Here is an 11431-nt window from a genome sequence, read left to right on the forward strand (position 1 = left end):
GGAGTGGCTTCGTAAGAAGCATTTCAAGGTCCTGGAGTTAGCCTAGCCAGTCTCCAGATCTCAACCCCCTAGAAAAGCTTTGGAGGGAGTTGAAAGTCCGTGTTGCCCAGCGACAGCCCTAAAACATCACTGCTCTAGAGGAGATCTGCATGGAGGAATGGGCCAACATACCAGCAACAGTGTGTGACAACCTTGTGAAGACTTACAGAAAACGTTTGACCTCTGTCATTGCCAACAAAGGATATATAACAAAGTATTGAGATGAACTTTTGATATTGACCACATACTTATTTTCCACCATAATTTGCAAATATATTCTTTCAAAAATCAAACAATGCCATTGTCTGGATTTGTTTCCACATTTTGTCTCTCATAGTTGAGGTATACCTATGATGACAATTACAGGCCTCTCTCATCTTTTTAAGTGGGAGAACTTGCACAATTGGTGGCTGACTAAATACTTATTTGGCCCATTGTATATATATATATATATATATATATATATATATATATATATATATATATATATATATATATATATACAATATCTCACAAAAGTGAATACACCCCTCTCATTTTTGTAAATATTTTATTCTATCTTTTCATGTGACAACACTGAAGAAATGACACTTTGCTACAATGTAAAGTAGTGAGTGTACAGCTTGTATAACAGTGTAAATTTGCTGTCCCCACAAAATAACTCAACACACAGCCATTAATGTCCAAACCGCTGGCAACAAAAATGAGTACACCCCTAAGTGAAAATGTCCAAACTGGGCCCAATTAGCCATTTTCCCTCCCTGGTGTCATGTGACTCGTTAGTGTTACAAGGTCTCCGGTGTGAATGGGGAGCGGGTGTGTTAAATTTGGTTTTATCGTTCGCACTCTCTAGTACTGGTAACTGGAAGTTCAACATGGGACCTCATGGCAAAGAACTTCCTGAGGATCTGAAAAAAAGAATTGTTGCTCTACTTGAAGATGGCCTAGGCTAAAAGAAGATTGCCAAGACCCTGAATATATGTACACTATATTACCAAAAGTATTGGAATATTGCTTTGTGCACTGGTCCAAATCATTTGGTGAAGGGGGGATTATGGTGTCGGGTTGTTTTTCAGGGGTTGGGCTTGGCTCTTAGTTCCAGTGAAGGCAACTTTTAAGGCATCAGCATACTAAGACATTTTGGACAATTTTTTTGTGGCCCCCTTCCTGTTCCAACATGACTATGCACCAGTGCACAAACAAGGTCCATAAAGACACGAATGAGCGAGTTTGGGGTGGAGGAACTTGACTGGCCTGCACAGAGTCTTGACTTCAACCCGGTAGAGCACCTTTGGGATGAATTAGAGCGGAGACTGCGAGCCAGGCTTTCTTGTCCACATCAGTGCCTGACCTCACAAATGCGCTTCTAGTAGAATGGTCAAACATTCCCATAGACATACTCCTAAACCTGGTGGACAGCCTTCCCAAAGGAGTTGAAGTCTGTTATAGCTGCAAAGGGTGGGCCAACTCAATATTGAACCCTAAGGACTAAGACTGAGATGCCATTCATTTTTATGTGCACGTAAAGGCATGCTTCCCTATACTTTTGGTAATATAGTACACACATTTGTTTGAGCTTTGGGGCGCGCAAACCTTATCCTACAGGCCAGTGATAGCGAACTTTGGCAACCCAGATGTTTTAGAACTACATTTCCCATGATGCTCAACTACACTGCAGCGTGCATGAGCATCATGGGAAATGTAGTTCCAAAACATCTGGGGTGCCAAGGTTCGCCATCACTGCTATAGGCTGTGCACATCTATGTCTGTCACTATGTGCGTAGCCCAGGACTGGGGCTCCTCCAAGGGGAAGCAGGAGATTCTGACCTACTCCCTTTGAGGAGCTAGACTCCAATATGTAGACTGTGGACACTGGATTTCCCATGAAGGAAAATTATACTCTGCAATGGAGAACATGCTGTTTCATCTTTTAGTATGAGTAGCCTTTATGGGAAGGATTTCCCCTTAGGACAGTAAAGTAAAAAGAGAGTTAGGCTCTGGAAGAAACTAGAGGTAGTTGGTCTACTGTAAGTCCACTACAATTGTGGAGTGTGGAGGTTTCCCTGTCTCCTTTTCTGCTGTTGGGTGGCCTGGGGCCTCTGACCAAGGCATAATGTTGAAACTCTAGAGCAGTGGCCTGGAAGTTAACTGCAAATATGAGTGGTCTGTCATAGCAAGGGCCTTCTCTTAGAACAGTGCCTTAAGTTAGAGAAAGTGAACTTTGAAGCATAATGTAATTGAAGTATAAATGACCTGTAATAATGATCACTGATGAACCTGTTGTCAGAGGTAATGTTGGTTTCATGTGTTAAAAACAAAAAACCCCCATTGGTGACAGTTCTTCAAAGGAAATTCTTTGTTGACAAGAGAGCTCAGAGGAAAATGGCCAGACTAGTTTGAGCTGACATCAGTAACTTGGATTATGACTTTATCACTGTGGTACGCTAAAAAGCATCTCAGAGTACACAAAACATCCAGCTTTGAGAAAGATGACCTACAACAGCAGAAGATTATGTTGGGTTCCACTCCGGTCAGCCAAGAACAGAAAACTGAGGTTGGAGGACAGGCTCACCAAAGCTGAAGGCTGGGAAAATGTATCTTGGTCTGAGGAATCTTAATTTTCTGCCAAGGCATACTGTCATCAGAATCCAACTGAAAACTTTTGGATTATGGAAACTTTATGGCAATAATGATAATAAAAATAATAATATATTTCTATAGCTCCTTTCTTTGTGGAGTGAGTAGCCTGGCTGCAACATTCTGTATCAGCTGCCAATGATGTAGTTCTTCCATAGTAAAGGTGGTTGCAGTAATCCAATCTAGATGATACAAAAGCACAGAATAATTTTGGTAGAGGGGGAGATTTAGAGCACCATTGCATCATTGGCAAATCTGTAGACGTGGAGAGATGCAATTGTGTCAGCATAGATCTGAATCTTAAAGGAATATTTGTGGAATTAATGCCATTAAGAATTAGTGATGTTCTGAAGGCAAAGGAAGGCAATACCCATTATTAGTACAGTATTTCCAATAACATTTGGTAAGTGTACCTTAGCCTGTCAATTAAAGTCTGAGATTCACAAACAATATTGTAAGCAGGTGCTTAATAAGGTACTGTTGTTGCCTGTGTTAATTATCTTTCTGGGTTAAATGTATTTTCTGCTGTGTGAGATGCACTTCTTAGTTAATGTTGCCCAGCAGAAGTGGTGCAGTCTGAGAGGTAAGGGTTAACCTTTCTGGCTAGGTTTTCCCTGGCTTTTTTGGGGAGTGCTGCCCTCTGCTGGACAAAACATAAAAAAAGGAAACTGTGAAAGGTAAAAGGTCTTTTCATTGCATGGGAAGAGAAGGGGAGTGTTGGTGAGGAAGTAGTTGCTACTTTGCCACTTTACAACCCCTTGTGGAAGTCCAGTCGGGGTTCTAAGGCATATGGACTTATGCTGCTGAATGGACTAATGGACTACAAGACTTTCACACCTATTCTAAGGTATGCCTACCTCATGGGGCAAAGGGGAACACCAGGGACACACTAAAAGGGCACTTACAGGACTTGGCACAGAAATGTGGAGGATGTCTCTGAGAACTGTTCATCTGTTATGTTTAATTACTTCAGTAAAAGAACTTTGTTATTACTTAAATTGCCTGGTCTGAAATCACTAAAGGGGTGCATACATGGCGTATCCAAAAAAAACAGGGCTTAGCAGGGAGTGGAGAGGAGTTAGTGAAGATGCTGTACCAATGTCTAATGAGCAGAGAAGCTATCCAGAGGAGGCTATATTGCCATTGCTAATGACTATACGGTAGTGACCCTAATGACTAGGGTCATGTGCATAGGCAACCAGCTAGTCAGGAATCCAGTGACATGGCAGTGGTGAAGGGAGCCCTGGTAGTGAAGCAGCTTGGTGCAAAGGCTCCTTCCCCTAGTGACTGCATCCCTACATTTTGGAACCAACCTCATGACATGGGCACCTAGGGACCTAGCCTTGGAGTCATGGAGAAAAATGTAGTGAGGCCTTGGGAGAAGAATAAGCACAGGAAATCTACAAGCGAGCTTCCTGGTATCCAAGTATATCTATATTATACATTCACATCAGTCCCTGCTCTCAAGGAGCTTAGAATCTAAGGTCCCAAACTCACATTCATACAGTCACATACTAGGGCCAATTTAGACAACTAACCTACCAGCATGTCTTTGAAGTGTGGGAGGAAACCGGAGTACCTGGAGAAGCCCCCACAGGCACAGTGAGAACATGCAAACTCCATGCAGGTAGTGCTGTGGTTAGGGTTCAAACGAAGGACACCAGTGCTGCTAAGCAGAAGTACTAACCACTTAGCCACTGCTCTGGGTTGGTGGAGACCAATATAGGCTCAGCAGTACCAGCTCAGAAATGCTGCACAACTTAAGTGAGAGAAGTGTTCTAAAGTTTAATGAGGAACTGTGTCTGTAGGAACAATGTGAAGTATTACAGAAGTTGGCCAGGGATTACAAAGAGTTAACAGTGTTCTACTGGAGGAACCTCACTATTATGTTGGAGTGCTGCCAATGATGAGTTCACGTGACAACAGCCTAAGCCCACCATTGGGGCACTAGTAAGAGCTCGCTCCGGGTCCCCACAACTTGGGTGCAGTAAGACCCGCCCACAATGTGGCCAATTAATACTTTTTCCCTTTAATAGGCACATAGACACATATGCATATTTACATATAGGTATATGCATGCTAGAAACTCATCTGCGCACAACCATCCACCTGGAACATACATATAACTCAATTGTCAACTCTTTCCTTTTTTCCTTATTTTAGGAGGGACATGCAGCACTTTGGAGTGAAAGTCAGTATTATTGAACCTGGCTTTTTTAAGACTGGAGTAACCAGCCTTGAAATAATAGAAAAGGATCTGAACAGATTATGGGATAGGCTTACACCGGACGTCAGATGTGCATATGGAGATAAATACTTTCAAAATTGTAAGTAAATATTTTGTACTGGATATCAAAATAATGAATGCTTTGTTGAATTGGATCACCAGTAGAAAATCAGCCTCTGTAATCATTTTGTATTGGAAACAAAACTCTAAGCAAACAGATAAAGAGGGACTTAAAATATGTACAGGAGAACTGTCATTCTTGGCAAAAGAATTATAATTCCGGACAGGAAACCACAAATATGAAATAGGAAATATTCAAGTCACCTCCCTAATTATAGAGCCTTCCAAAGCAGGCTAAGAAAAATAAGAAAATCTTTAACAGGTAAAAGATTTCACATGAATTCAAATCTTAATCTATGACAAATGTCGGGATGTGGCAGACGTTGGGGCATTCTCCCAGCAAAATGGATAACTAAGTTTAAGTGTCAGTTTCCTACCAGGATTGATTTTACATGCTCGTTCTGTAAACAGTAAAGCATGGAGGATACTCACTGATGGGCCACAGGTCACATTAATGGTATTGTTCTTTTTATATACTGTATATTAAAGTGTCACTAAACCTACAACAGTGAAATCTATATATGTCTATATATGCAGTAAAGCATGCTTGTTATACTTACTGTGGAACCTAAGGTGTTAATCCTCTGCATTGTGTAAACAGGCTGCCTGCTTCTGTCTTCTTTGTTCCTCCCCTTCTTACACCTTGTCCCCATGTATCTCCTGATCAGACAGAGGCTAGGGGACAAGCTGCACATGCTCAGTTTGGTGAGTATTGCTAGAGAGTTACATGCGGGTGCATGTAATCAGCACAGGGCCAATCAGCACTGTCCAGACAGAGGGTCAGGGGTCCTGCATTCTCATAGGACAATCATGGGAGAATAAAAACTCCTCCTACAAGCTTTAACCAGACACTGATAGAAGTCACAAGACTGCTATATACTGCTGATGAGAAAAGGTATTTAGCAGCAGCTTTCATCCACCTCCTCTTTCCGGCCTACCTTATATAGAGCACTAAAATATGAGTGAAATATTTTGGCAATCTTTGGGGAGGATAATTCTAAACCCCCTTCTCATCCCTCATTTTGGTTATAAAGGTCCTATTCTTCTTTTCCTTAACCTTTCTTGCCATCAACTTACCTGACTTATTACCCCCCTGGTACATATCCCTATTAATACTGTAAAAGGCACATTTCCTTTCCTGGTCCAATAACTCATCCAGATCTCTTCTTTTCCCCAGTAGCTCTTTCTTTTCAGGGATCCCCCAAGGTCTTGTACTCTGCTCTATTTCCTGAATCTCGCTATAAAGGCGTGCCATCCTTTCCTCCTTTTCTTTCTTTTTCCCTGCTCCAATCAGAATCCCTCTTATATAAACTTTATGCGCCTCCCAAAGAGTGGCCCTAGATATTTCCTCAGTGTCATTTATCTCAAAATAATTCTTCAATTCCTGCTCTATTTTCCCAGCGGAATCCGAGAGTAATTCAATTTCCAGTTCATCCTAGTCTGGGCCACCCCGGCTATCTCTAGTTGGATTTTCACCGGTGCGTGATCGGATAAGGTGATGGCTTTAATTTCAGCTGCCTTCAAATTAGGGACCAACTGATGTTCTATAAAAATGTAGTCTATCCTTGAGAATGATTTATGTGCAAAAGAGTAAAAGGTGTAATCCCATTCCTTTGGGTGGCAAATCCTCCAAGCGTCCATTAACTGAAGGCTTATTAGCATTTTTTTTAGTGCTTCTCCTTGTATACCGAGCTTTAATACGCCCCTTGAGGTGTACATCCCAGGATCCATACTCCAGTTTAGGTTCCCTGCAATTATTAATTTACCTTTTTTAAAGGCCTCAAGCTTCCTCAGAACTTTCGTCAAGAATTTATCAGGGTTCCTGTTTGGGGAGTAAATGTTTTCCATTGTGACCAACATCTCAAACATCTTCCCCTTCACAAAAAGGAACCTACCCCCTGGATCGGCCAGCCGCTCCTCCTCGACGAACATCATTGTCCTATCAAACCCAATAGCCACTCCCCTTGAGTGTGTTGATCCTGCATCTCCATAGAACCACTTTGGGAACTGATACAATGCCAGCCCACCTCCTGATAAATGTGTGATATAAGTCTCCTGCAGGAACACTACATTTGCTCCCAGGACCTGCAATTCCTGGTTTATTTTATACCTTTTTTTTTGCTGTGTTAAGTCCTCTTACATTATAGGTAACAAAATTTTCATCTCACCCCAACCTCCCTAAGTAACACAACCCCTCCATACCCCACCTTCACTCCCACCCCTCCTTCCCCCCACCTTTCCGCCCCCCCCTCCCCCCTAGTCTGGAACAGATCGCCTAACACGGCTGGGCAGACCCCTCTGTTCATTATATGGGTCGGGTGGCCTTCGTCAACCTGGTGCCACCCTGCCCCCATATTCCCTAGTGGGCTCATGTCACAGGTGTCCCCAGATCAACCCCGGTCCCCCCCATCCCCCTGTCACACTCAACTCGCGCTGGAGCTATCTCATATCCCCCAACTGTACTTCATTACTGCTAACTTAGCCTGCTTACTGGACCCCCCCCTCCTCCAACCAATTACTTTTCTCGTAGGTATAACTCTCTCCTCCTCTCCCCAACCTGGGATGGGGGGGGGGCAATATCCATCCTACTACAGAAGTCCTCCAGATCCTCTGGGAATCTCAACACTGCCGTTTGCACATTTTTTTCCTCAATTAAACAGGCTGGGAACCCCCATTGGTAGAATATCTCTGATGTTTTCAATAGCCCGGTCAGTGGTTTCAACTGTCTCCTCCTTGAAAGAGTCTCCGCCGACAAGTCTGAATAGACCTGAAGTTCCACCCCTTCCAAACCTAACCCAGACTGCTGCCGCAGTTTTCCCATAATTTTAGCTTTCTCTTCTACATAATGAAACCTTATTATCACATCTCTCGGGCTCTCTGTTCTGTTTCGGGGGTATCGTGCGATCCTGTGGACTCTGTCTAATTTCAGTGGTTCTGTTATTTCTTTTTCCAATAAGGGGTTAAACCGTTGCTATAATACTGGCATCAGGTCTTCATTCCCATATTTTTCAGGAAGACCTTTGATTCGCAGATTTTTACGCCGGCTGTGATTCTCCTGATCTTCTATTTTGTATAGGATGCTTCTGTTTGTATTTTGTAAATCTCTTAGTTGCTTACTGATACCCTCTAATCTTCGCTCGTGATCCTCTAATCTATCCTCTGTCTCCTCCACCCTTCTGAGCACATGTCCGATATCTGTTCTTACGGCCGCAATATCTGCTTTTAGTGAGGTTTCCATTTTTAGCAACATCTCAGCAAGCATTTCTTTAATTTGTGGAGCTTCCTCCTGTGCTGTCTGCTGTGCTGATCGTTTTCCTACTGATTCCTCTTCACCCCCATTCTTCCTCTGTGATCCATCTTGGGCCTCAAAGCAGCTCTGCTGGAGGCTCCCGCAGCTTCTTGGCCTTACTATTTTACCCTCCTGTATTTTCCCTCCTTTGTTCTCCTCTGCGGCCCCCTTCTGTCTGCTAGTTCCTGGCCGCATTGGGGCCCCTAATCTAGGGCTTCCCTGTGCTTCTTCCAGTGTGCTGGATTCTGCGGCCATGTAACGTTGAATCCCGCCCAGGCTTAACACAGCTGTGGCCCCTTTATTAGCTTTGGTTGATTTCCCCCTCATTTCTCTGGTTTACGCCCCACCTAGCCTAGCGTGGGGTATTATTTTGGTCCTGGGGAAGTGTCCAGCTACAGTGCGGTTTTTATTCGGGTTAATGCCTCATGCGTTTCCAAAATACAATTGTTCACAAGGGGGACACAGTCAGACACCTACAAGACCACCTCCTTAAGATTGTGTACACTTAATTAATCACTTCCATTCAGCTTGTGTGTGAACCTGCGCAAGAGTGCCACACACTCTCCTTCAATCCTAGGGTGGTCTGAGGGGGAGAAAAGCACACCTGAGGGTTTACCCAGTATCAGTCCCTGTGTGTGTAAGTTCATATGTGGGGGGGTATCTTGAGTGTTGAATATTCGAGTATATCAGTGGATGGGCTCTTATATACCAAATGTTACCAGTTCATAGGCACAAGCAAAGAGAGTAGTGCATCCAAACAGTCACCTCCAAACCAACATTGATAAGGTATTCATCATCCACTATCCCCCGCTTCTCATCTTTACAACTTTTATATTTCCACCTGTGGTAAATATACAGAGGGGATATTCTCACCAGTAGTCTTTTTTTATCAGGTACATAGAGCTGCCATCATCCAAACCTCATTCTATGCTGGACCCGTTTCAGGGGGGGCTTACAAGGATATACAGACACTCTCACCTCCTCCTTTGCCATCCGTTCCAGAGGTTCTATGGCGGGGGACCCCCTTCCTGCGGCAGCTTTACTCCAACCGGCTCCACTAACCTGCTCGTGAAGGGTCAGCGTTACCTCTCCCGCTCCCGCTCCAGCGCTTCCTCGCTCCGGCTGACAACACGATCCAACACGGCCAACCACTCTCTATGAAATGTCCATGAAATGTCAGTTATATAATGAGATATTCTGTGAGTAAAGATACTCATTTCTGACCAGGAGTATTAGCTCTTTTTAACTTTTTAAATCGAAAAAATGACCTCTTTATATTAAATGGTTTGAATACGCTTAATGTATAAATCTCGTCCAAGGGCACCTCTGCTGCCGTGTTTTCCTATAGGAGTCCCATAAAAAAGAAAGACAAATGTTCATTGCATAATCCATTTTTTGAAAAATATAAATAAAACCAATTGTGACACTCACAATATTATTCTACACCACATCATACCTCCCAACATTTTGAGATGGGAATGAGGGACACCTACTAACAAATGTATGTAGGCATAGGACATGCCCCCGACACACCCCCTTAAAGGAGAATTAACCAAAAAAAGGTTAATTAAATCCACAAGGACTTTTTTTTACCACTCATATTCCTTTATATTGGCTTTTAAATTTACAAATGCAGCAATTTAGAAATTGGATGAAAGGTTTTTGGGAAACAATTTTTAAAAAGGTGCATTTTAGATGCAACTATATGGATCAGACCAAGATAAGGGACAAATGAGGGGCAAAGAGGGACATTGTTCCAAATCAGGGACAGTTGGGAGCTATGACCACATTATTATACAGCCAGATTCCTTAGTGTGGTGATGGCGAACCTTGGCACCCCAGATGTTTTGGAACTACATTTCCCATGATGCTCAACTACACTGCAGAGTGCATGAGCATCATGGGAAATGTAGTTCCAAAACCTCTGGAGTGCCAAGGTTCGCCATCACTGCCTTAGTGGATGCACTTCTAAATGACAAAATGCGCAGGGAGGAGGAGAAAGCAACAAAGTTATGTTTATAAGAAATAAACCCAGAGGTGGGGCTGCTAAGCAGTCTGTGCACTGTATATTGGTGGAGTGTGCCAAAGAAGCCAGCTGGTGATGCAAATTGATGCAAATCTCATCAAGACTCTTTATACAACACATCCAATCATCTACGTCCATCTCTCAGCAGTATTACTAACAGATTTTAGTCTATTTCAATACTAAAACCATCATTTTCTCTTTGTCTTAGATTTGAAAGTGCAGAGATTATCTATGAAGACGCTCTGCAGTGCTGATATCTCCAAAGTCACAAACTGCATGGAACATGCTCTGATAGCCAGGTACCCCCGGACGCGGTATGGCGCTGGGTGGGATGCCAAATTCTTCTGGCTTCCTTTGTCTTATGCTCCTGCCTTCATTGCTGATATCATGTTACAACTCTTATTACCTCGACCGATTTGCAGCAAAAGATCACTAGCTAAAAATCAGATTGATGTATAAATGACTAGAGTGTCTCTTCATGACTTACATATCTTTTTTTTGGGGGGGGAATAAACCTTTGTGATGTTTTACTGCCTTGTGGAGTCTTCTTTTTTCGTGAGGCAAACTAATGAAGGAACTAAAATGTATGAAGTTGGTAAATTTTGGGCAAATGTTTGAATTGTTTTAGTCATTTGTAAGTCTGGATACTTTTTTTTTTTTTTTTACCTGTAGACCTGTACTGGAGAATAGAATAGTCACTCTTATTTTATTATTCAAATCTAAATAATGTATCCAAAGAAAATCTTCAAGCAACATTTTTAAAAAAAAGTACCTGTTGCTGGAATAAGAGTATTACGCACCTCTGGCAGTCAGTCACATTTTAGCTATAGGTTGTAAACCTTTACATATACCCAGTAAAGTGACTAGCCTCAAGTGATACAGAGATGAAACAAATCCCCTTACATAGGTTGTATCAGTTTATCTGCAGCCATCTCTTCTCCACATCCATTCAAAGTGCTGAACTTTAAAACTTGTCTGAGAGTTCAAAGGGGCGGAGAGCTGAAGTTACATCCTGCAGAGCTCAGTGAGGAGAGCTCTGAGAGCTGATTGGAGGGAAGGGACACACCCCCTTCACACAGCACACAGGAACAGC

At 42.8% G+C, this 11431-nt stretch overlaps 1 protein-coding gene across 1 annotated transcript in view; it reads left to right on the forward strand.

The window, feature by feature from the left end:
- LOC141147034 (retinol dehydrogenase 7-like) overlaps positions 1–10857 on the forward strand; it is a 32105-nt gene extending 21248 nt beyond the window's left edge. Inside the window, exons 5-6 of the mRNA XM_073634006.1 lie at positions 4840–5003; positions 10547–10857. Coding sequence (XP_073490107.1) covers positions 4840–5003; positions 10547–10797 — 415 coding nt within the window. The 3' untranslated portion in view covers positions 10798–10857. The remainder of the gene's footprint in view (positions 1–4839; positions 5004–10546) is intronic.
- Positions 10858–11431: the final 574 nt, after the last annotated feature.

Source organism: Aquarana catesbeiana, linkage group LG06 (genome assembly GCF_042186555.1).
Source record: "Aquarana catesbeiana isolate 2022-GZ linkage group LG06, ASM4218655v1, whole genome shotgun sequence".
NCBI classification, from domain to species: Eukaryota; Metazoa; Chordata; class Amphibia; order Anura; family Ranidae; genus Aquarana; species Aquarana catesbeiana.